General features: G+C 41.0%; 1 protein-coding gene across 3 annotated transcripts in view; it reads right to left on the bottom strand.

The window, feature by feature from the left end:
- LOC138480749 (tumor necrosis factor ligand superfamily member 13B-like) overlaps positions 1-25,792 on the bottom strand; it is a 105,606-nt gene that overhangs the window by 40,631 nt on the left and 39,183 nt on the right. For 2 of the 3 annotated variants that reach the window (XM_069612485.1, XM_069612486.1), the window contains exon 3: positions 19,332-19,388. The exons of the other annotated variant lie outside the window; for it this stretch is intronic. In XM_069612485.1, the coding sequence (XP_069468586.1) occupies positions 19,332-19,388 (57 nt within the window). The remainder of the gene's footprint in view (positions 1-19,331; positions 19,389-25,792) is intronic. 3 annotated transcript variants of the gene reach the window in all.

The following is a 25,792-nucleotide window of genomic DNA, read 5'->3' as shown; positions in this document are numbered from 1 at the left end:
GTTTTAAATGCAAAACCTTTACAAAACCACTATAAAAGAGTAAATAAAACCAACAAAACTATATATTCATACAAAGCAGATAAGACAACAAAAAAAGAAAAGAAAAATGCTGGAAATGATGCCAAGGAAACCAGGGTCTGCACAGCAATGGGAGACCAATCATGACCCTCTTATGCTCTTATAAGTGGCAAGAATCTCGTAAACTTGAAAGTATAGAACATTTTTCCAAAACGTTTACAATTGTGGCCGTGAGCATAATTTCTTGGCCGGTGATCAGTCTATTCCAAAAGAGATCATGTAAAAGACTCTCCTCTTTAGCCACAAATCTCCCAAGCAACAACAATCTTGTTTTCCAGGTGCCTTCGCACTCCATTAGCAAATGTCTAAGGGATTGTCGGCTTGGAGAGTCACATTGTCTGCAAAGTTTAATTGCTTTATCCCGCTGATTTCTTTTGAACAAGATTTCCCCCGTATGGGCTTTGTTGAGTCTTAATCTCAAAAAATAGTTTCTTATACTTTTTTCAAGGAACTTTTGGAGGTAACGCGGCCACATTTTCTGTCTTCCTTTAAAAAGAGGTTTGGAGGGTTAAGATGCCTAACTCCATTAATGGTGGTAATCCAATCTCTTGTTTCTAGCAGCTTTTTAACTTTCATAGGATTGTGGGCTAGAGTCTCTGATATCATGTCAAGCCCATGCAAGATATCTCCCGCTTTCTTCTTCAGACCGAGGAGATGCTTGGATTCTGCTTGTTTGAGATGTTCATTTACATCAGAATAGCGGGAGGGCTGGCCTGCTGTTATTATCTCACGATATAGAGATAAGAGTTTCCAGTCTGCTCGACAGCCCAGAGAAGACAATCCCAGTTCAAACGGAAGGCTTACGAGTGGGGTACACATTGGAAGGTTTAAGGATTTTTTCCACAAGAGACCCTCTATTTTGTTCCAATCATGGTGCCATAGCAAGGGCTTCGCTTCCAGGCCATATAAAAAGACCGGGACAGCTTTGACTCTGTAATATTTGATGAGTGGAAGTAAAGAAAATTTACAAAATTTTACATTTAGTTTCTTAATTTGTGAAGTGATCTTGTGGGCTTTATCCAATATGGCCACTGTCGCTTTATTCTGAACAGGAGAGGCTAAGATTTCATAGCCCAGATAGGTGAGTTCTTCAACACGGGGAACGACTTTTCCATCCAAGACCCAGTGTCTGGAGCCTAGATTCTTTTTGGGATGTTTAAATATCAGAATCTTGGATTTCGAAGGATTAATTAGGAGCCCATTTAATGTGGCATATTCCCCTAGTTTGGACAAAAGCTGCTGCAAACCAATTGCTGGGCTATCCAACAGAACTAAATTGTCTGCGTAAGCCAGCCAATGTATTTTCCTCCCATTGATCCTAGGGCTTGCCATCGATGAAGAGGCCAAAAAATCTCCCAGGTCTGACAGGAATAGATTGAAAAATAAAGGGGCACCCAGACATCCTTGCCGTACACCTTTAGAAGACCTCTATTACCTCTTACAGATGACCCAAATCGTCCAGCCTGAGTCTTATAGTGGTGTTCTTATGAAGCTCCACGAACATTGCTAAAAGGGGAGCTGGAATCCCCCAACTATGGAGTTTCTGCCAAAGAAGGGATCTGTCCACTAGATCGAATGCTTTGGACAGGTCTATCCAGGCCCCAAAAAGGGGAGATTGTTCTTTCTCATTAGATTTTTCACTAAGTAGGTTCAGGATGAGCCCATTAAGGCTGGTCGAGAGCCCTTTTCTGAAACCTGTTTGATGCTGAGAGAGGATCTGCCCAGAATCCACCCACGATGTCAGTTCTTTTAGCAACAGCTGCATAAAGAGTTTGCTGTCAATTTCCAGGAGTGCGAATGGGCGATAGTTTATCGGACTTAACCAATTGCCCCCCCTTAAAAAAAGGAATGACTAATGCACTTTTCCATGATGGAGGAAAAACCCTGTTCTTAAGAATTTCCTGGAAGAGGCAATTTAATAGCTTAGCCCACATTTGACGGTGGTTTTTTAAGACCTGATAAGTAAGACCGTTAGGGCTTGCAGCTTTCGATGTGGAGGAGGATAATATAAGTTCCTCAATATCCTGTTCGTCGAATGTGAGAGACCAACAAATGTCTGGTGGCAAAATAAAGTCTAGAGAGCCAGTTGGTTTGAAATGTTTGGACAAATATGCTAGCCATTGATGTTCTGGGACCAGATTACATAATGAACTGTTGTAACCGGTTTTAAATTGGTTCAATGCCGCCCAAAGGTTTCTGCAATTATTTGCTTTGAGAAGGTAGAGCATTCTCTCGCCATCTTCTTGCAGTTTCTGATATTTGTGATTTTTTAATCAGTTTCTATAGGTTTGTTTAACCATCCTTAGTTCTTGTTGGCAAGTGATGGGATTGTCGTACCCTTTTTTTTATGTGGAGCAGTGTTTGTCAAATGGTTCTCTTTTTTTCTTGTGTTTCTTCATCAAAAGGATGTTTTTATTTGTCTGCGACCTGTGTTTCACTTGGAGGGAGGATGGACCAAACGAAATTCCCAAATTTCTCCGGATGGAATTCATCACTCCATGTTGAGGATGGAACTGCTTCAAGTAGTTTGTTCAACATTTTTCCCTTTGTTTCTATTTTATGGCTGTCAACTTTTCATTGAGACCTTCAAGTTCCTGAGTATTATTATTGTAACTGATCTCCTGTATATCAGGAAACAGGAGTTCCAAACTTGCATGGTCACTGCCCCCCTTCCAGTTTAGAGTGAGACTGGGGCAGAGGACTGAGAGACAGGAGGAAACAAAAATGTAGTCTAGAGTAGACTCCAAGGACCCTTAATGCCAAGTTACTCCCGCTTTTCCAGCTCCATTACTCTCTTCATGAATCATTTTGAGATCCTAAAATGACAGAAAGTCCCTCCACAGCTTTCCTTTTCGCATTGAGCTCAACTTTGGTTGTGTAGACTTTTCACTCCCCGGTTTTATGTAATCTGCATTTAGGTACCCTGCTAAGAGAATATGGACGCCCTCATAATCAGTCTTAACCCCCGTTAGGACTGAGTCCAAAATTTCTAGAAAATGCTGGAGTTTTGAGCTGGCAGGGTTCCAGTAAATATTAAAGATTGCCACGGTGAAAAGTGGGGTATCTATTACCAGTTCTACTTTGCAAACTGGAATTCCCACATCATTATTACATAGTGGTTTAATCTCTTTAATCCTTGAATTTCTGAGTGCGATTAATAGTCCTCCTGCTGGTCTGCCTTTTAATTTTTGCGTGGCCCGGAGGTTTAAAGTTGTGAAGCCCTCTGTCTCTATGGGGTTAACGAGCCATGTTTCCTGGAATAATAGAATATCACTTTGCCCTAAAAGTTCCTCCTTTAGTTTTTTCTTTTTCAAGAAGCTTGGGCCTCTCGAATTCCAGGAAACTAATCTTAAACTCCTTTGCCTAAAGGCTATGAAAGGGCACTATATAAATGATGATTGCAATTACAATCACATGCAGGGCCTGATAAGGGCCTATGTGTCCTCTTCATTTGAAGGAAGTCGGCCAAATGGAGGGGCCAGGTACGTATTAAAGGGAAGGGAGATTTTACAGAGGTGTGGGAGTTTGTTGGCAAGCGTGAGTTGATTTAAGATGGCGGCAAGAGGCATTTAAGGCGGTGGAGGGAGAATGGAGAAATGGCGAAGAGAAGGAAATTGAGGAGGTGATCTCAGCAAAGAAGGATATTGAGGAGGTTTGAGGTAACATCACGGGGAGGGAGAGGAACATATTGAGTAGGAGGAGGGTAATAATAAGGAGAAGTTTGGAGGAGGCAACCAGAAGGCAAGTGGAGAGGTTGCAGCAGAAGTGAAATGTAGAGGAGAAGTCAAGGAGAAGAGGAGGAAAGAAAGACGAACAGGCTAGACAAGAGATTGTGAAGAAGAAGAATGAGCATAGGTGTGGTGGAGGCACAAGCACATGGCGAGGCATCGAGTAAGCACCGGCAGAAGTGGGGGAGAGATCGAGTGAACGAGATAGAGAGAATCATTGAGGAAGGAGATACGGTTGGGGTGCTGGAGAGCACACTCAGGTCCTGTAGTCATACCAATGTAAGAAGCACTGACGCTATTTAATATTTGATGGTTGATGTGAGTCAGAGGTACTATTTCCCTTTGTGTCTATATTACAGCAACGCTTTGCACAAGAGGTTGCTCAAGGCTCAGAGGACCTTTGTGGCATAGCGATCTGCTACGAGTGTCTCCCTATGCTCCCTTGCTCAAGCAGTTACATGACCAGCACTGCCCAGTTATCAGGAAGCTACATTAGTTAGCCTTACAAGCTGGCATCGCCTACAACACGATGTGCAAGACCATAAGAACCAGTGCCCCATTCTAGCTGTCAGAATGTGGGACGTTATCACAATACTAGAATCCACAACATTGTCAAGATGAGAACCAAGAGCTGCAAGAAGGAAGAGAACAGAACGTACGCCTTCCTCCACCTTGTCCTACCATGCAGCGGAAAAGCCAATTAACACTCCTCAGCAAGTCCCAGCTTCTCCTACACAGGAAATTAAATTGCATGCAGAATTAGTCTGAAATATCCTACACATATACGCATATACTTGTGTCAGAGCTGGGCCTGTGGGCCGGACCAGGCAGATAACCAATGGAGGCGGGGTGAGCTAAAACAGGCTTTTGGACCCTGGTGCATGAGAACCACCCATTAAAACAGGTTATGTCACCTCATTTATTTACAGTAGAAGGGCACGCACAGCTTTGGCAAACGTTGGAGTGCTTATGGTTTCACACAAAGCGAGCAAGGGAAATCCACACATGGACGCCTTTTCCCTGGAACTCAGCCACATCTCACTCCAATTGATGTCTGGCCTGGCAAATATGCGTGTCTGGGGTTGCCGTTGAAGCTCTTGTTCAGTGGAGAATTGCCTAGCATTTCATGTTGGACTGACCTTGTAGATGGGTCAGACTGATATGCAAGTGGGAACTATCCAATGAACCACATTATGCGACTATGTACATTCCAAGCAGATGCGCTCTCACACTATTTGAAAAGGTATATACACACTCTCTTACTTCTACACATTCATTGTGGATATCCTGGAATTCTGGGTGCATCTTACCATTCAGGAAGTCGACAAACCCATCCTTAAATGCTCACAGTCAATGCTGAGCATAAAGCAGCAATAGAGTACCCTATAACTTTATAACAGAGCATAAAGCAGAATTAGTATCCCCTATCATATTATAACAGAGCAGAAAGGGGCAGTAGTGTACCCTATCACATTATAACAGAGCATAAAGCGGCATTTGTATACCCTATCACGCTATAACAGAGCAGAACGGGGCAGTAGTGTACCCTATCACATTATAACAGAGTATAAAGCAGCATTAGTATACCCAGCCACATTATAACAGAGCATAAAGCGTCAATAGTGTACCCTATCACATTATAACAGATCATAAAGCGCCAATAGTATCCCCTATCACATTATAACAGAGCATAAAGCAGCAATATACCCTATCACATTATAACAGACCATAAAGCGGCAATGGTATACCCTATCACATTATAACAGAGCATAAAGCAGCAATAGTACCCTATCACATTATAACAGAGCATACACTAAAAATAGTACCCTATCACATTATAACAGAGCATCAAGCAGCAATAGTATACCCTATCACATTATAACAGAGCATAAAGCAGCAATATACCCTATCACATTATAACAGAGCATAAAGCGGCAATGGTATACCCTATCAGATTATAACAGACCATAAAGTGGCAATGGTATACCCTATCACATTATAACAGAGCATACAGCGGCAATAGTATACCCTATCACGTTACAACAGAGCATAAAGCAGCAATAGTACCCTATGACATTATAACAGAGCATACACTAGAAATAGTACCCTATCACATTATAACAGATCATAAAGCGCCAATAGTATACCCTATCACATTATAACAGAGCATAAAGCAGCAATAGTATACCCTATCACATTATAACAGAGCATAAAGCAGCAATATACCCTATCACATTATAACAGAGCATAAAGCGGCAATGGTATACCCTATCACATTATAACAGAGCATAAAGCAGCAATAGTACCCTATCACATTATAACAGAGCATACACTAAAAATAGTACCCTATCACATTATAACAGAGCATCAAGCAGCAATAGTATACCCTATCACATTATAACAGAGCATAAAGCAGCAATATACCCTATCACATTATAACAGAGCATAAAGCGGCAATGGTATACCCTATCAGATTATAACAGACCATAAAGTGGCAATAGTATACCCTATCACATTATAACAGAGCATAAAGCGGCAATAGTGTACCCTATCACATTATAACAGAGCATAAAGCGGCAATGGTATACCCTATCAGATTATAACAGACCATAAAGTGGCAATGGTATACCCTATCACATTATAACAGATCATAAAGCGCCAATAGTATCCCCTATAACATTATAACAGAGCATAAAGCAGCAATATACCCTATCACATTATAACAGACCATAAAGCGGCAATGGTATACCCTATCACATTATAACAGAGCATAAAGCAGCAATAGTACCCTATCACATTATAACAGAGCATACACTAAAAATAGTACCCTATCACATTATAACAGATCATAAAGCGCCAATAGTATCCCCTATCACATTATAACAGAGCATAAAGCAGCAATATACCCTATCACATTATAACAGACCATAAAGCGGCAATGGTATACCCTATCACATTATAACAGAGCATAAAGCAGCAATAGTACCCTATCACATTATAACAGAGCATACACTAAAAATAGTACCCTATCACATTATAACAGAGCATCAAGCAGCAATAGTATACCCTATCACATTATAACAGAGCATAAAGCAGCAATATACCCTATCACATTATAACAGAGCATAAAGCGGCAATGGTATACCCTATCAGATTATAACAGACCATAAAGTGGCAATGGTATACCCTATCACATTATAACAGAGCATACAGCGGCAATAGTATACCCTATCACGTTACAACAGAGCATAAAGCAGCAATAGTACCCTATGACATTATAACAGAGCATACACTAGAAATAGTACCCTATCACATTATAACAGATCATAAAGCGCCAATAGTATACCCTATCACATTATAACAGAGCATAAAGCAGCAATAGTATACCCTATCACATTATAACAGAGCATAAAGCAGCAATATACCCTATCACATTATAACAGAGCATAAAGCGGCAATGGTATACCCTATCACATTATAACAGAGCATAAAGCAGCAATAGTATACCCTATCACATTATAACAGAGCATACAGCGGCAATAGTATACCCTATCGCGTTATAACAGAGCATAAAGCAGTAATAGTACCCTATCACATTATAGAAGAGCAGAACGCAGCTATAGTATACCCTACCACATTATAACAGAGCATAAAGCAGCAATAGTACCTTATCACATTATAGCAGAGCCGAAAACAGCAATAGTATACCCTATCACATTATAACAGAGCATACAGCGGCAATAGTACCCTATCACAATGTAGCAGAGCAGAAAGCGGCAATAGTATACCCTATCACATTATAACAGAGCAGAAAGTGGCAATAGTATACCCTATCACATTATAACAGAGCATAAAGTAGAAATAGTATACCCTATCACATTATAATAGAGCATAAAGCGGCAATAGTACCCTATCACAATGTAGCAGAGCAGAAAGCGGCAATAGTACCCTATCACATTATAGCAGAGTAGAAAGCAGCAATAGTATACCCTATCACATTATAACAGAACATAAAGCAGCAATAGTACCCTATCACATTATAGCAGAGCCGAAAACAGCAATAGTATACCCTATCACATTATAACAGAGCATACAGCGGCAATAGTACCCTATCACAATGTAGCAGAGCAGAAAGCGGCAATAGTATACCCTATCACATTATAACAGAGCAGAAAGTGGCAATAGTATACCCTATCACATTATAACAGAGCATAAAGTAGAAATAGTATACCCTATCACATTATAATAGAGCATAAAGCGGCAATGGTGTAACCTATCACATTATAAAAGAGCATACATCGGCAATAGCATTCTATATCACATTATAGCAGAGCATTCAGCGGCAATAGTGTATCCTATCATATTATAACAGAGCATGAAGCTACAATAGTGTACCCTATCACTTTATAACAGAGAATAAAGTGGCAAGAGTCGACCCTATCACATTATAACAGAGCATAAAGCAGCAATAGTACCCTATCACATTATAACAGAGCATAAAGCAGCAATAGTGTACCCTATCACATTATAACAGAGCATAAAGCAGCAATAGTGTACCCTATCACATTATAGCAGAGCAGAAAGCAGCAATAGTGTACCCTATCACATTATAACAGAGCATTCAGCGGCAATAGTATACCCTATCACATTATAACAGAGCATAAAGCGACAATAGTATACCCTATCACATTATAATAGGACATAAAGCAGCAATAGTACCCTATCACATTATAACAGAGCATAAAGCAGCAATAGTGTACCCTATCACATTATAACAGAGCATAAAGCGACAATAGTATACCCTATCACATTATAACAGGACATAAAGGAGCAATAGTACCCTATCACATTATAACAGAGCATAAAGCGACAATAGTATACCCTATCACATTATAACAGAGCATAAAGCAGCAATAGTGTACCCTATCACATTATAACAGAGCATAAAGCAGCAATAGTGTACCTTATCAAATTATAACACGGCATAAAGCAGCAATAGTGTAGCCTATCACATCATGACAGGGCACAAAGTGGCAATAGTGTACCCTATCACATCATAATAGGGCATAAAGCTGCAATAGTGTACCCTATCACATCATAACAGGGCATAAAGCGGCCATTAGTGTACCCTATCACATTATAAAAGAGCATAAAGTGGCATAAAGCGGCAATAGTATACCCTATCACATTATAACAGTGCATAAAGTGGCAATAGTGTACCCTATCACATTATAACAGGGCATAAAGTGGCAATAGTGTACCCTATCACATTATAACAGGGCATAAAGCGGCAATAGTGTACCCTATCACATTATAAGAGAGCATAAAGTGGCATAAATCGGCAATAGTATACCCTATCACATTACAACAGAGCATACAATGGCAATAGTGTACCCTTTCACATTATAACAGAGCATAAAGCGACAATAGTGTACCCTATCACTTTATAACAGAGCATAAAGCGGCAAGAGTCGACCCTATCACATTATAACAGAGCATAAAGCGGCAATAGTGTACCTTATCAAATTATAACACGGCATAAAGCAGAAATAGTACACCCTATCACATTATAACAGAGCATACAGCGGCAATAGTATACCCTATCACATTATAACAGAGCATAAAGCAGCAATAGTATACCCTATCACATTATGACAGAGCATTCAGCGGCAATAGTATACCCTATCACATTATAACAGAGCATAAAGCAGAAATAGTACACCCTATAACATTATAACAGAGCATACAGCGGCAATAGTATACCCTATCACATTATAACAGTGCATAAAGCGGCAATAGTGTACCCTATCACATTATAACAGAGCATAAAGCAGCAATAGTGTACCCTATCACATTATAGCAGAGCAGAAAGCAGCAATAGTGTACCCTATCACATTATAACAGAGCATTCAGCGGCAATAGTATACCCTATCACATTATAACAGTGCATAAAGCGGCAATAGTATACCCTATCACATAACAGTGCATAAAGCAGCAATAGTGTACCCTATCACATTATAACAGAGCATAAAGCGACAATAGTATACCCTATCACATTATAACAGGACATAAAGCAGCAATAGTACCCTATCACATTATAACAGAGCATAAAGCGACAATAGTATACCCTATCACATTATAACAGAGCATAAAGCAGCAATAGTGTACCCTATCACATTATAACAGAGCATAAAGCGGCAATAGTGTACCTTATCAAATTATAACACGGCATAAAGCAGCAATAGTGTAGCCTATCACATCATGACAGGGCACAAAGTGGCAATAGTGTACCCTATCACATCATAATAGAGCATAAAGCTGCAATAGTGTACCCTATCACATCATAACAGGGCATAAAGCGGCCATTAGTGTACCCTATCACATTATAAAAGAGCATAAAGTGGCATAAAGCGGCAATAGTACACCCTATCACATTATAACAGGGCATAAATTGGCAATAGTGTACCCTATCACATTATAACAGGGCATAAAGCGGCAATAGTGTACCCTATCACATTATAACAGAGCATACAGCGGCCATTAGTGTACCCTATCACATTATAAGAGAGCATAAAGTGGCATAAATCGGCAATAGTATACCCTATCACATTATAACAGAGCATACAGTGGCAATAGTGTACCCTTTCACATTATAACAGAGCATAAAGCGACAATAGTGTACCCTATCACTTTATAACAGAGCATAAAGCGGCAAGAGTCAACCCTATCACATTATAACAGAGCATAAAGCGGCAATAGTGTACCTTATCAAATTATAACACGGCATAAAGCAGAAATAGTACACCCTATCACATTATAACAGAGCATACAGCGGCAATAGTATACCCTATCACATTATAACAGAGCATAAAGCAGCAATAGTATACCCTATCACATTATGACAGAGCATTCAGCGGCAATAGTATACCCTATCACATTATAACAGAGCATAAAGCAGAAATAGTGTACCCTATCACATTATAACAGAGCATACAGCGGCAATAGTATACCCTATCACATTATAACAGTGCATAAAGCGGCAATAGTGTACCCTATCACATTATAACAGTGCATAAAGCGGCAATAGTGTACCCCATCACATTATAACAGAGCATAAAGTGGCATAAAGCGGCAATAGTATACCCTATCACATTATAATTGTGCATAAAGCGGCAATAGTGTACGCTATCACATTATAACAGTGCATAAAGCGGCAATAGTATACCCTATCACATAACAGTGCATAAAGCAGCAATAGTGTACCCTATCACATTATAACAGAGCATAAAGCGACAATAGTATACCCTATCACATTATAACAGGACATAAAGCAGCAATAGTACCCTATCACATTATAACAGAGCATAAAGCGGCAATAGTGTACCCTATCACATTATAACAGAGCATAAAGCAGCAATAGTGTACCCTATCACATTATAACAGAGCATAAAGCGGCAATAGTGTACCTTATCAAATTATAACACGGCATAAAGCAGCAATAGTGTAGCCTATCACATCATGACAGGGCACAAAGTGGCAATAGTGTACCCTATCACATTATAACAGGGCATAAATTGGCAATAGTGTACCCTATCACATTATAACAGGGCATAAAGCGGCAATAGTGTACCCTATCACATTATAAGAGAGCATAAAGTGGCATAAATCGGCAATAGTATACCCTATCACATTATAACAGAGCATACAGTGGCAATAGTGTACCCTTTCACATTATAACAGAGCATAAAGCGACAATAGTGTACCCTATCACTTTATAACAGAGCATAAAGCGGCAAGAGTCAACCCTATCACATTATAACAGAGCATAAAGCGGCAATAGTGTGCCTTATCAAATTATAACACGGCATAAAGCAGAAATAGTACACCCTATCACATTATAACAGAGCATACAGCGGCAATAGTATACCCTATCACATTATAACAGAGCATAAAGCAGCAATAGTATACCCTATCACATTATGACAGAGCATTCAGCGGCAATAGTATACCCTATCACATTATAACAGAGCATAAAGCAGAAATAGTACACCCTATAACATTATAACAGAGCATACAGCGGCAATAGTATACCCTATCACATTATAACAGTGCATAAAGCGGCAATAGTGTACCCTATCACATTATAACAGAGCATAAAGCAGCAATAGTGTACCCTATCACATTATAGCAGAGCAGAAAGCAGCAATAGTGTACCCTATCACATTATAACAGAGCAATCAGCGGCAATAGTATACCCTATCACATTATAACAGTGCATAAAGCGGCAATAGTGTACCCTATCACATTATAACAGAGCATAAAGCAGCAATAGTGTACCCTATCACATTATAGCAGAGCAGAAAGCAGCAATAGTGTACCCTATCACATTATAACAGAGCATTCAGCGGCAATAGTATACCCTATCACATTATAACAGTGCATAAAGCGGCAATAGTGTACCCTATCACATTATAACAGAGCATAAAGCATCAATAGTGTACCCTATCACATTATATCAGAGCAGAAAGCAGCAATAGTATACCCTATCACATTATAACAGAGCATAAAGTGTCATAAAGCGGCAATAGTATACCCTATCACATTATAACAGACCATAAAGTGGCATAAAGCGGCAATAGTGTACCCTATCACATTATAGCAGAGCAGAAAGCAGCAATAGTGTACCCTATCACATTATAACAGAGCATTCAGCGGCAATAGTATACCCTATCACATTATAACAGAGCATAAAGCAGCAATAGTGTACCCTATCACATTATAACAGTGCATAAAGCGGCAATAGTATACCCTATCACATTATAACAGTGCATAAAGCGGCAATAGTGTACCCTATCATATTATAACAGTGCATAAAGCGGCAATAGTATACCCTATCACATTATAACAGTGCATAAAGCGGCAATAGTGTACCCTATCACATTATAACAGAGCATAAAGCGACAATAGTGTACCCTATCACTTTATAACAGAGCATAAAGCGGCAAGAGTCGACCCTATCACATTATAACAGAGCATAAAGCGGCAATAGTGTACCTTATCAAATTATAACACGGCATAAAGCAGAAATAGTACACCCTATCACATTATAACAGAGCATACAGCGGCAATAGTATACCCTATCACATTATAACAGAGCATAAAGCAGCAATAGTATACCCTATCACATTATGACAGAGCATTCAGCGGCAATAGTATACCCTATCACATTATAACAGAGCATAAAGCAGAAATAGTACACCCTATAACATTATAACAGAGCATACAGCGGCAATAGTATACCCTATCACATTATAACAGTGCATAAAGCGGCAATAGTGTACCCTATCACATTATAACAGAGCATAAAGCAGCAATAGTGTACCCTATCACATTATAGCAGAGCAGAAAGCAGCAATAGTGTACCCTATCACATTATAACAGAGCATTCAGTGGCAATAGTATACCCCATCACATTATAACAGTGCATAAAGCGGCAATAGTATACCCTATCACATTATAACAGTGCATAAAGCGGCAATAGTGTACCCTATCACATTATAACAGAGCATAAAGCAGCAATAGTGTACCCTATCACATTATAGCAGAGCAGAAAGCAGCAATAGTGTACCCTATCACATTATAACAGAGCATTCAGCGGCAATAGTATACCCTATCACATTATAACAGTGCATAAAGCGGCAATAGTGTACCCTATCACATTATAACAGAGCATAAAGCAGCAATAGTGTACCCTATCACATTATAGCAGAGCAGAAAGCAGCAATAGTGTACCCTATCACATTATAACAGAGCATTCAGCGGCAATAGTATACCCTATCACATTATAACAGTGCATAAAGCGGCAATAGTGTACCCTATCACATTATAACAGAGCATAAAGCAGCAATAGTGTACCCTATCACATTATAGCAGAGCAGAAAGCAGCAATAGTATACCCTATCACATTATAACAGAGCATAAAGTGGCATAAAGCGGCAATAGTATACCCTATCACATTATAACAGTGCATAAAGCGGCAATAGTGTACCCTATCATATTATAACAGTGCATAAAGCGGCAATAGTATACCCTATCACATTATAACAGTGCATAAAGCGGAAATAGTGTACCCCATCACATTATAACAGAGCATAAAGTGGCATAAAGCAGCAATAGTATACCCTATCACATTATAACAGAGCATAAAGCAGCAATAGTGTACCCTATCACATTATAACAGAGCATAAAGCGGCAATAGTGTACCTTATCAAATTATAACACGGCATAAAGCAGCAATAGTGTAGCCTATCACATCATGACAGGGCACAAAGTGGCAATAGTGTACCCTATCACATCATAATAGAGCATAAAGCTGCAATAGTGTACCCTATCACATCATAACAGGGCATAAAGCGGCCATTAGTGTACCCTATCACATTATAAAAGAGCATAAAGTGGCATAAAGCGGCAATAGTATACCCTATCACATTATAACAGGGCATAAATTGGCAATAGTGTACCCTATCACATTTTAACAGGGCATAAAGCGGCAATAGTGTACCCTTTCACATTATAACAGAGCATAAAGCGACAATAGTGTACCCTATCACTTTATAACAGAGCATAAAGCGGCAATAGTGTACCTTATCAAATTATAACACGGCATAAAGCAGAAATAGTACACCCTATCACATTATAACAGAGCATACAGCGGCAATAGTATACCCTATCACATTATAACAGAGCATAAAGCAGCAATAGTATACCCTATCACATTATGACAGAGCATTCAGCGGCAATAGTATACCCTATCACATTATAACAGAGCATAAAGCAGAAATAGTACACCCTATAACATTATAACAGAGCATACAGCGGCAATAGTGTACCCTATCATATTATAACAGAGCATAAAGCAGCAATAGTGTACCCTATCACATTATAGCAGAGCAGAAAGCAGCAATAGTATACCCTATCACATTATAACAGAGCATAAAGTGGCATAAAGCGGCAATAGTATACCCTATCACATTATAACAGTGCATAAAGCGGCAATAGTGTACCCTATCATATTATAACAGTGCATAAAGCGGCAATAGTGTACCCTATCACATTATAACAGAGCATAAAGCAGCAATAGTGTACCCTATCACATTATAGCAGAGCAGAAAGCAGCAATAGTATACCCTATCACATTATAACAGAGCATAAAGTGGCATAAAGCGGCAATAGTATACCCTATCACATTATAACAGTGCATAAAGCGGCAATAGTGTACCCTATCATATTATAACAGTGCATAAAGCGGCAATAGTATACCCTATCACATTATAACAGTGCATAAAGCGGAAATAGTGTACCCCATCACATTATAACAGAGCATAAAGTGGCATAAAGCAGCAATAGTATACCCTATCACATTATAACAGAGCATAAAGCAGCAATAGTGTACCCTATCACATTATAACAGAGCATAAAGCGGCAATAGTGTACCTTATCAAATTATAACACGGCATAAAGCAGCAATAGTGTAGCCTATCACATCATGACAGGGCACAAAGTGGCAATAGTGTACCCTATCACATCATAATAGAGCATAAAGCTGCAATAGTGTACCCTATCACATCATAACAGGGCATAAAGCGGCCATTAGTGTACCCTATCACATTATAAAAGAGCATAAAGTGGCATAAAGCGGCAATAGTATACCCTATCACATTATAACAGGGCATAAATTGGCAATAGTGTACCCTATCACATTATAACAGGGCATAAAGCGGCAATAGTGTACCCTTTCACATTATAACAGAGCATAAAGCGACAATAGTGTACCCTATCACTTTATAACAGAGCATAAGGCGGCAATAGTGTACCTTATCAAATTATAACACGGCATAAAGCAGAAATAGTACACCCTATCACATTATAACAGAGCATACAGCGGCAATAGTATACCCTATCACATTATAACAGAGCATAAAGCAGCAATAGTATACCCTATCACATTATGACAGAGCATTCAGCGGCAATAGTATACCCTATCACATTATAACAGAGCATAAAGCAGAAATAGTACACCCTATAACATTATAACAGAGCATACAGCGGCAATAGTACCCTATCACATTATAACAGTGCATAAAGCGGCAATAGTGTACCCCATCACATTATAACAGATCATAAAGCGGCAATAGTGTACGCTATCACATTATAACAGTGCATAAAGCGGCAATAGTATACCCTATCACATAACAGTGCATAAAGCAGCAATAGTGTACCCTATCACATTATAACAGAGCATAAAGCGACAATAGTATACCCTATCACATTATAACAGGACATAAAGCAGCAATAGTACCCTATCACATTATAACAGAGCATAAAGCGACAATAGTATACCCTATCACATTATAACAGAGCATAAAGCAGCAATAGTGTACCCTATCACATTATAACAGAGCATAAAGCGGCAATAGTGTACCTTATCAAATTATAACACGGCATAAAGCAGCAATAGTGTAGCCTATCACATCATGACAGGGCACAAAGTGGCAATAGTGTACCCTATCACATTATAACAGTGCATAAAGTGGCAATAGTGTACCCTATCACATTATAACAGGGCATAAATTGGCAATAGTGTACCCTATCACATTATAACAGGGCATAAAGCGGCAATAGTGTACCCTATCACGTTATAAGATAGCATAAAGTGGCATAAATCCGCAATAGTATACCCTATCACATTATAACAGAGCATACAGTGGCAATAGTGTACCCTTTCACATTATAACAGAGCATAAAGCGACAATAGTGTACCCTATCACTTTATAACAGAGCATAAAGCGGCAAGAGTCAACCCTACCACATTATAACAGAGCATAAAGCGGCAATAGTGTACCTTATCAAATTATAACACGGCATAAAGCAGAAATAGTACACCCTATCACATTATAACAGAGCATACAGCGGCAATAGTATACCCTATCACATTATAACAGAGCATAAAGCAGCAATAGTATACCCTATCACATTATGACAGAGCATTCAGCGGCAATAGTATACCCTATCACATTATAACAGAGCATAAAGCAGAAATAGTACACCCTATAACATTATAACAGAGCATACAGCGGCAATAGTATACCCTATCACATTATAACAGTGCATAAAGCGGCAATAGTGTACCCTATCACATTATAACAGAGCATAAAGCAGCAATAGTGTACCCTATCACATTATAGCAGAGCAGAAAGCAGCAACAGTGTACCCTATCACATTATAACAGAGCATTCAGCGGCAATAGTATACCCTATCACATTATAACAGTGCATAAAGCGGTAATAGTGTACCCTATCACATTATAACAGAGCATAAAGCAGCAATAGTGTACCCTATCATATTATAGCAGAGCAGAAAGCAGCAATAGTGTACCCTATCACATTATAACAGAGCATTCAGCGGCAATAGTATACCCTATCACATTATAACAGTGCATAAAGCGGCAATAGTGTACCCTATCACATTATAACAGAGCATAAAGCATCAATAGTGTACCCTATCACATTATATCAGAGCAGAAAGCAGCAATAGTATACCCTATCACATTATAACAGAGCATAAAGTGTCATAAAGCGGCAAGAGTATACCCTATCACATTATAACAGTGCATAAAGCGGCAATAGTGTACCCTATCATATTATAACAGTGCATAAAGCAGCAATAGTGTACCCTATCACATTATAACAGTGCATAAAGCGGCAATAGTGTACCCTATCACATTATAACAGAGCATAAAGCAGCAATAGTGTACCCTATCACATTATAGCAGAGCAGAAAGCAGCAATAGTATACCCTATCACATTATAACAGAGCATTCAGCGGCAATAGTATACCCTATCACATTATAACAGTGCATAAAGCGGCAATAGTGTACCCTATCACATTATAACAGAGCATAAAGCAGCAATAGTGTACCCTATCACATTATAGCAGAGCAGAAAGCAGCAATAGTGTACCCTATCACATTATAACAGAGCATTCAGCGGCAATAGTATACCCTATCACATTATAACAGTGCATAAAGCGGCAATAGTGTACCCTATCACATTATAACAGAGCATAAAGCATCAATAGTGTACCCTATCACATTATATCAGAGCAGAAAGCAGCAATAGTATACCCTATCACATTATAACAGAGCATAAAGTGTCATAAAGCGGCAATAGTATACCCTATCACATTATAACAGTGCATAAAGCGGCAATAGTGTACCCTATCATATTATAACAGTGCATAAAGCAGCAATAGTGTACCCTATCACATTATAACAGTGCATAAAGCGGCAATAGTGTACCCTATCACATTATAACAGAGCATAAAGCAGCAATAGTGTACCCTATCACATTATAGCAGAGCAGAAAGCAGCAATAGTATACCCTATCACATTATAACAGTGCATAAAGCGGCAATAGTGTACCCCATCACATTATAACAGTGCATAAAGCGGCAATAGTGTACCCCATCACATTATAACAGTGCATAAAGCGGCAATAGTATACCCTATCACATAACAGTGCATAAAGCGGCAATAGTGTAGCCTATCACATTATAACAGAGCGGAAAGCAGCAATAGAATACCCTATTACATTATAACAGAGCATAAAGTGGCATACAGCGGCAATAGTATACCCTATCACATTATAACAGTGCATGAAGCGGCACTAGTGTACCCTATCACATTATAACAGTGCATAAAGCGGCAATAGTGTACCTTATCACATTGTAACAGAGCATAAAGTGGCATAAAGCGGCAATAGTATACCCTATCACATTATAACAGTGCATAAAGCGGCAATAGTGTACCCTATCACATTATAACAGAGCATAAAGCGGCAATAGTGTACCCTATCACATTATAACAGAGCATAAAGCAGCAATAGTATACCCTATCACATTATAACAGAGCATTCCGCGGCAATAGTATACCCTATCACATTATAACAGAGCATAAAGCAGAAATAGTACACCCTATCACATTATAACAGAGCATACAGCAGCAATAGTATACCCCATCACATTATAACAGAGCATAAAGCAGCAATAGTACCTTATCACATTATAGCAGAGCATAAAGCAGCAATAGTATACCCTATCACATTATAATAGAACATAAAACAGCAATAGTATACCCTATCACCTTATAACAGAGCATAAATCAGCAATAGTATACCCTATCACCTTATAACAGAGCATAAATCAGCAATAGTATATCCTATCACATTATAACGGAGCATAAAGTAGAAATAGTACCCTATCACATTATAATAGAGCATAAAGCTGCAATAGTATACCATATCACATTATAACAGAGCATACCTTTCAATCTATAGGAGTAATAATTCAGGAGACACATTCGTTAAATCAGAAAGTTCATACCAATGGAGAACCAACTATGCCCATGGTAGGAGCCGAGAAGGCATGGCAGCGTGCCAGTGATGCCCCACGGGCTACAAATATTAGTACCTTGGAGCAGGAGGGTCCGGCTCTCTGCAGGAACCACTTGAATGAAAGGCTGCTGACCTGCAAGAAAAACAAAACGATTTTACAAAAAGAACGACCTCAGAGGTGAGCTGGATGGTTCCATAAACAAGTCCAGTTAGTCTTGGATGCCTAGTATAGCAGCAGCTACTGTAGTTCAGGATGGAACGGGTCTATCGCCATTCTCCAGCAGCAGAAGAGCGGCGAGTCGGCGGTGCCATGGCGGCCGTATGCGGGTTCTAGTTAGTGACTAGGAGAGAGACCGACCGCTCATGTCTCAGGTGATATTGAAGTCTCGGGGCTGAAATGGGACAGAGGCGACAATCAATCATGGTCTAGGTGCATATTTTGGTGACGCTATATCGTGGTCCCAGACTGGAACAGAAGCCAGTAGTAAGGGTTAACATGTATTGGTAAAGTCCATGCAATCATGGTCCAGAAATGTCAAGGGTACCGTTGGTCATGCTTTGTGTTTGCATATTATAGTCGGTGATCGCCAGCCAATGAGTCATGGACAATAATAGAGAGTCTTATTTCATCACTGACGTCATGTGGCCAAACCCATGCACAATGGCCGAAGAGAAATGTGTGAGAGGTAGTGGGCAGCAGAATCCAGGGTGTTGAACATGCTAGACCCCTGTGAGCTGCTGGAGAATACATGTAGAGCAGAAGAGCAGTTTATATGTAGGGGGACAAGACATGCGGAATGCTGGCCCATGTCTGAAACAGTAGCAGTGAGCAATGGAGAGGGCACAGAAAGACACCCCAATTGCATGCAATTCAGATACCTGAGAGGGCCTCTAAGGATGGGTGAGAGAACCAGGCCCTGGAAATGTGAAAGAGGAATCGGAGAGAGGCCAGCGTGCAATGGGGATTGCACACGCAGAACCAGTCCTCAGTGAGAAGGAGCACTGGGGCAGGAGGGACAGTCTGAAGCGGCATAGGAGTGAGACTCAACACCTGGGAGGGGAAGAGGTGCCAAGACAAGGGAAGCAAAGGAGAGTGATACCAGGTGCAGAGGAACACAACAATGTGAGCCAGACTTGGAGGGTGCAATGGAATTGCCAATGCCTGGCATTTCGAGTGGAGAAAGAATTGCATTGTGGGGGTTTCAGACATGGCTGGAAAAGACAGAACAGTTGTACCACTACTGGCTCGGAGAAATGTGGTGGTGTGTGAGTACCCTGGACAGTTCTAAAATAGAATGGGAGCCCATTTGTGATCCCCAAAGTCAGGGCCTGTCACTTGAGCCAGACAAGAGTTGGATCGGATGTGTTCTCATTGCTGTCGCTCCACACTGGATTTCAATACGTGTTGAATGTCGCCATGGTGTTTCTGTAACAGAGCTCCCATGAAAGGTCTAGGATGCCATCATAGACCGATCACCCTGTCTCCTGTTCCTAGGCAATGGGGTCCTCATACTCAAACACGCAGAACATTGTGGGCCCTCCTGGAGGGGAGTGCCCCTCTGCCAATATTTCCTTAACAGACTCCAGACTGTCTGTTGTGAGAGAGTATGTTACTCAAGAAATTATCATCCTAAAAGTCCTTGTATAAAGAAAGAGGCATCACACCTCAAGTATCATTAGTTTTGTTGGTTATTTAATGGTTTCCACCAGTCTAACCACAAGTGTTTCAGAGCGAGCTCCCTTCTCAGGGCAGGGTGGCATCTGATAGGCCTTCCCATGGTGCCTGTATACAAGCTACAACATTTCAAAAGTCTGACAGGTGGATGTGAAGATGTTTTTGAACAAGTGACCACAGCCTTTGTATCGGCAGTTCACGGAGGTGCAGTCCCCGGCCTGGAATGGAAGCATCCGCCTTTATTGTATGCACCAGGCAAGGATCCTGAAATGGCAACCCTTGCTCAAGTTGTGCATTTGTGCCCATCACTGAAGTGCTTCGTGGACCTCGATGCCCAATATAGCTATGTCCTTCCACTCACCTGTGACTTGAACCCATCATGTATCAAGGATTTCCTGCAGTTTTCATGAGCAGACACTGGTGGGGTCTAGCCCAACGCATGAAGGCAGAAAGCAGCCCAGCTGGGATTAACATTGACTGATGGTGCAGGCCTTCTTCAGGCTGAACTCTCAGGCTGTCACTATAAGCTGTTGTAGACAGTCTTCTTCAGGCTGAACTCACTGGCTGTGACTATATGCTGTTGTTCACAGCCTTCTTCAGGCTGAACTCTCTGGCTGTGACTACAGGCTGTTGTTGACAGTCTTCTTCAGGCTGCACTCTCTGGCTGTCACTATAAGCTGTTGTTGACAGCCTTCTTCAGGCCGAACTCTCTGACTGTCACTACAGGCTGTTGTTGACAGTCTCCTTCAGGCTGAAATCTCTAGCTGTCACTATATGCTCTTGTTGACAGCCTTCTTAGGGCTGGACTCTCTGGCTGTCACTACAGGCTGTTGTTGACAGTCTTCTTCAGGCTGAACTCTCTGGCTGTCACTATAAGCTGTTGTTGACAGCCTTCTTCAGGCTAAACTCTCTGGCTGTGACTAGAGGCTGTTGTTGACAGTGTTCTTCAGGCTGAACTGTCTGGCTGTCACTATAAGCTGTTGTTGACAGTCTTCTTCAGGCCGAACTCTCTGGTTGTCACTATAAGCTGTTGTTGACAGCCTTCTTCAGGCTGAACTCTCTGGCTGTGACTATATGCTGTTGTTGACAGACTTCTTCAGGCCGAACTCTCTGGCTGTCACTATAAGCTCTTGTTGACAGTCTTCTTCAGGCGGAACTCTCTGGTTGTCACTATAAGCTGTTGTTGACAGCCTTCTTCAGGCTGAACTCTCTGGCTGTGACTATAAGCTGTTGTTGACAGTCTTCTTCAGGCTGAACTCTCTGGCTGTCACTATAAGCTGTTGTTGACAGTCTTCTTCAGGCCGAACTCTCTGGTTGTCACTATAAGCTGTTGTTGACAGCCTTCTTCAGGCTGAACTCTCTGGCTGTGACTATATGCTGTTGTTGACAGCCTTCTTCAGGCTGAACTCTCTGGCTGTCACTATAAACTGTTGTTGACAGCCTTCTTCGGGCTGAACTCTCTGGCTGTCACTATAAGCTGTTGTTGACAGCCTGCTTGAGGCTGAAATCTCTGGCTGCGACTACAGGCTGTTGTTGACAGTCTTCTTTAGGCTGAACTCTTTGGCTGTCACTATAAGCTGTTGTTGACAGTCTTCTTCAGGCCAAACTGTCTGGCTGTCACTATAAGCTGTTGTTGACAGCCTTCTTCAGGCTAAACTCTCTGGCTGTGACTAGAGGCTGTTGTTGACAGTCTTCTTCAGGCTGAACTGTCTGGCTGTCACTATAAACTGTTGTTGACAGTCTTCTTCAGGCCGAACTCTCTGGTTGTCACTATAAGCTGTTGTTGACAGCCTTCTTCAGGCTGAACTCTCTGGCTGTGACTATATGCTGTTGTTGACAGCCTTCTTCAGGCTGAACTCTCTGGCTGTCACTATAAGCTGTTGTTGACAGTCTTCTTCAGGCAGAACTCTCTGGTTGTCACTATAAGCTGTTGTTGACAGCCTTCTTCAGGCTGAACTCTCTGGCTGTGACTATAAGCTGTTGTTGACAGTCTTCTTCAGGCTGAACTCTCTGGCTGTCACTATAAGCTGTTGTTGACAGTCTTCTTCAGGCCGAACTCTCTGGTTGTCACTATAAGCTGTTGTTGAGAGCCTTCTTCAGGCTGAACTCTCTGGCTGTGACTATATGCTGTTGTTGACAGCCTTTTTCAGGCTGAACTCTCTGGCTGTCACTATAAACTGTTGTTGACAGCCTTCTTCGGGCTGAACTCTCTGGCTGTCACTATAAGCTGTTGTTGACAGCCTGCTTGAGGCTGAATTCTCTGACTGCGACTACAGGCTGTTGTTGAGAGTCTTCTTCAGGCTGAACTCTCTGGCTGTCACTATAAGCTGTTGTTGACAGTCTTCTTTAGGCCGAACTGTCTGGCTGTCACTATAAGCTGTTGTTGACAGTCTTCTTCAGGCTGAACCCTCTGGCTGTGACTATAGGCTGTTGTTGACAGCCTTCTTCAGGCTGAACCCGAAAAATTTGTATAAAAAATGTATCAACCCAATAATTAGAGTGTTGACTGAATACAAGTCAACACCGGGAGTTGGCACTTCTTTTCAGTTTATATTGTTTGCTATTACACTTACGTTCGATCCGGACAGTTTATTTTTCAATTTATTTTTCAATTTATTTTTCAGTTCATTTTTTCAAGTTTTTTACTTCATTTCCATGAGCAAAGTGACTGTTCTAATCCATTGTTTTTGATTTTCCGCGTTTTTGTTTAACTGAAGACCAGTTTATTTATTCATTTACAAGACTGTTTTATTCATTCTCCATGATGCCCTTTGAAAAATAAATATTTACTATTTTTTGCCATGAGACTATCTTGATTGCTTTCAGAGTTTGCTGCAGCCTTAACTTGTTGGTTCGGTGATATCGCCTTGATACACTTATTAATTAAGTCATCTCTTAAGTAATTTTTCAAATTGATTATATAGCAGTGTGGACCCCATTGATCTTGTCTAGTTTCAGTCCAATTCCACCACTGCTTTCGGGACACTCCCCCCTCTCTTTTGTTCTGCAGGCTGTTGTTGACAGTCTTCTTCAGGCTGAACTCTCTGGCTGTCACTATAAGCTGTTGTTGACAGTCTTCTTCAGGCTGAACTCTCTGGCTGTCACTATAGGCTGGCTGTCATGACCACTGTGAGGGGGCACAGGTTGTGCCACAAGCAGGCTCCCATGAGAATCATGAGGGCCTTAAAACCACTGCAAAAGGGCTCCTGGAGCCAGTCCTGGCGCCTTTGGCACCGGCTCATATGTAGGAAGGAAGGGCTGTACAACCTAGGTCCCATTTATGTACACGGGCCTTTAAATCCAACATGGAAGCACCCACACAGTCTAGTTCTAAGAACCAAGCCATGCGGTCTAGGGTTTTGGGTGTGGCAGGCCTGGAACTACTCTCCCTGGTAATACTTTACCTGGGCTATATAAACAACACCCTGACTGCAGAACACGCTTCGAGTTATTCTTCCCAAGAAAGGCGTACTGCACCAGTGAAGCAACTCGGGCAGCTCGCCAACAAACGTCAAGCGCCCCTGCACATGAAACACAGGACGGATAGCTCACCCTACAAATAACTAAGATTAATTATTCAGCACTGGGCAACTACGCATCCAGTGTTCTAGATCTCAGAGCCTTCCAGACTCCCCCGGGGATATCAGGTGAGCGTTACAGAACTCAAAGTCTTTAAACCTTATCACCTTGGCGTCATGGAGACATCTGAAACTGATCAGTTAGTCCAGCTTTTGGGACAATTACGCGTTGAGGTACACGCAGCCCGGCAGGAAACTAATGCATTAAGACGAGAGTTAATGGTCACAAAAGACCGTACTGATGAACTAAGCAAACAGTTACTATAAACACAGGCGTGGCAGGCTCCATTGCGTGGATTCGCCCCATCCGTCGCTACACCATCATCAGTCAATCCAGTACAGATAACATTATCAACCTGGTAGTTCAGTTGGACCACAGATTACAGGATCGAAGAACAGACCGAAGTAGACTTGAAAATCGTGCCATGTACGTATGTTCAAAAGGTAATGTTCAACGTCCATCAAAAAATACCATAGAACCCATGCAGATTGGAGGAGTACAACCCCCTTTAACTAAGGGTGAAAGAGACAAGAGGAGACAGCTACAGTTATGCCTATACTGTGGTAAATAGGGTGACTACCTCAAAGAATGCCCAGTGAAACCTCCAAGGAAGGTGGTAGGCACTACAGAGAAAGAAGATGATGGAAAGGAATCGGAAAACTACCAGGCCCGGCAAGCGTAGAGGTCCGCTTGACGAGCGAAAAGGATGAGTTACAGACCTCACATTTCGCCCTACCAGTAACCTTGATCAATCACCAACGGCCATCACGGATGCATGCCATAGAGGCATATATAGACAGCGGAGCAGTTGGTAATTACATAGATCGAGATCTGGCAACAGAAATGGGATGTCCCTTATGCACAAAACCAGCAACTGAAAAGGTAACTACTGTTGACGGTACAGAAATTGCTTCGGGACCAGTAACCCAATGCACAACAGAATTAACCCTTCTATGTCAGGATGGACATCAAGAAGCAATCACGTTTGACCTCATCAAAGCTCCTCAGTTCCAGTTGATCTTAGGGATGCCATGGTTAGTAACTCGCAATCCCCACATAGACTGGTGTGCAAAGAGACTGACCTTTTCATACGAATACGTCCATGCTTGCTACCTGAAATCTATACCACAGCCAAACCTGAAAGCTGTTCAAGGAATAGCATCGGTGATTGCGGAATCAATGGGCACCTTACTAAAAGAATATCAGGATTATCAAGATGTTTTTCAGAAGGAACAGGCTAACACATTACCGCCAAATAGGCCCTATGACTGTCAGATCGACTA

This window comes from Ambystoma mexicanum, chromosome 5p (assembly GCF_040938575.1).
Source record: "Ambystoma mexicanum isolate Mex_15411 chromosome 5p, UKY_AmexF1_1, whole genome shotgun sequence".
Lineage (NCBI taxonomy): Eukaryota > Metazoa > Chordata > Amphibia > Caudata > Ambystomatidae > Ambystoma > Ambystoma mexicanum.
Note: the sequence above shows the minus strand (reverse complement) of the source record. Positions and strands in the feature narration are given on the sequence as shown.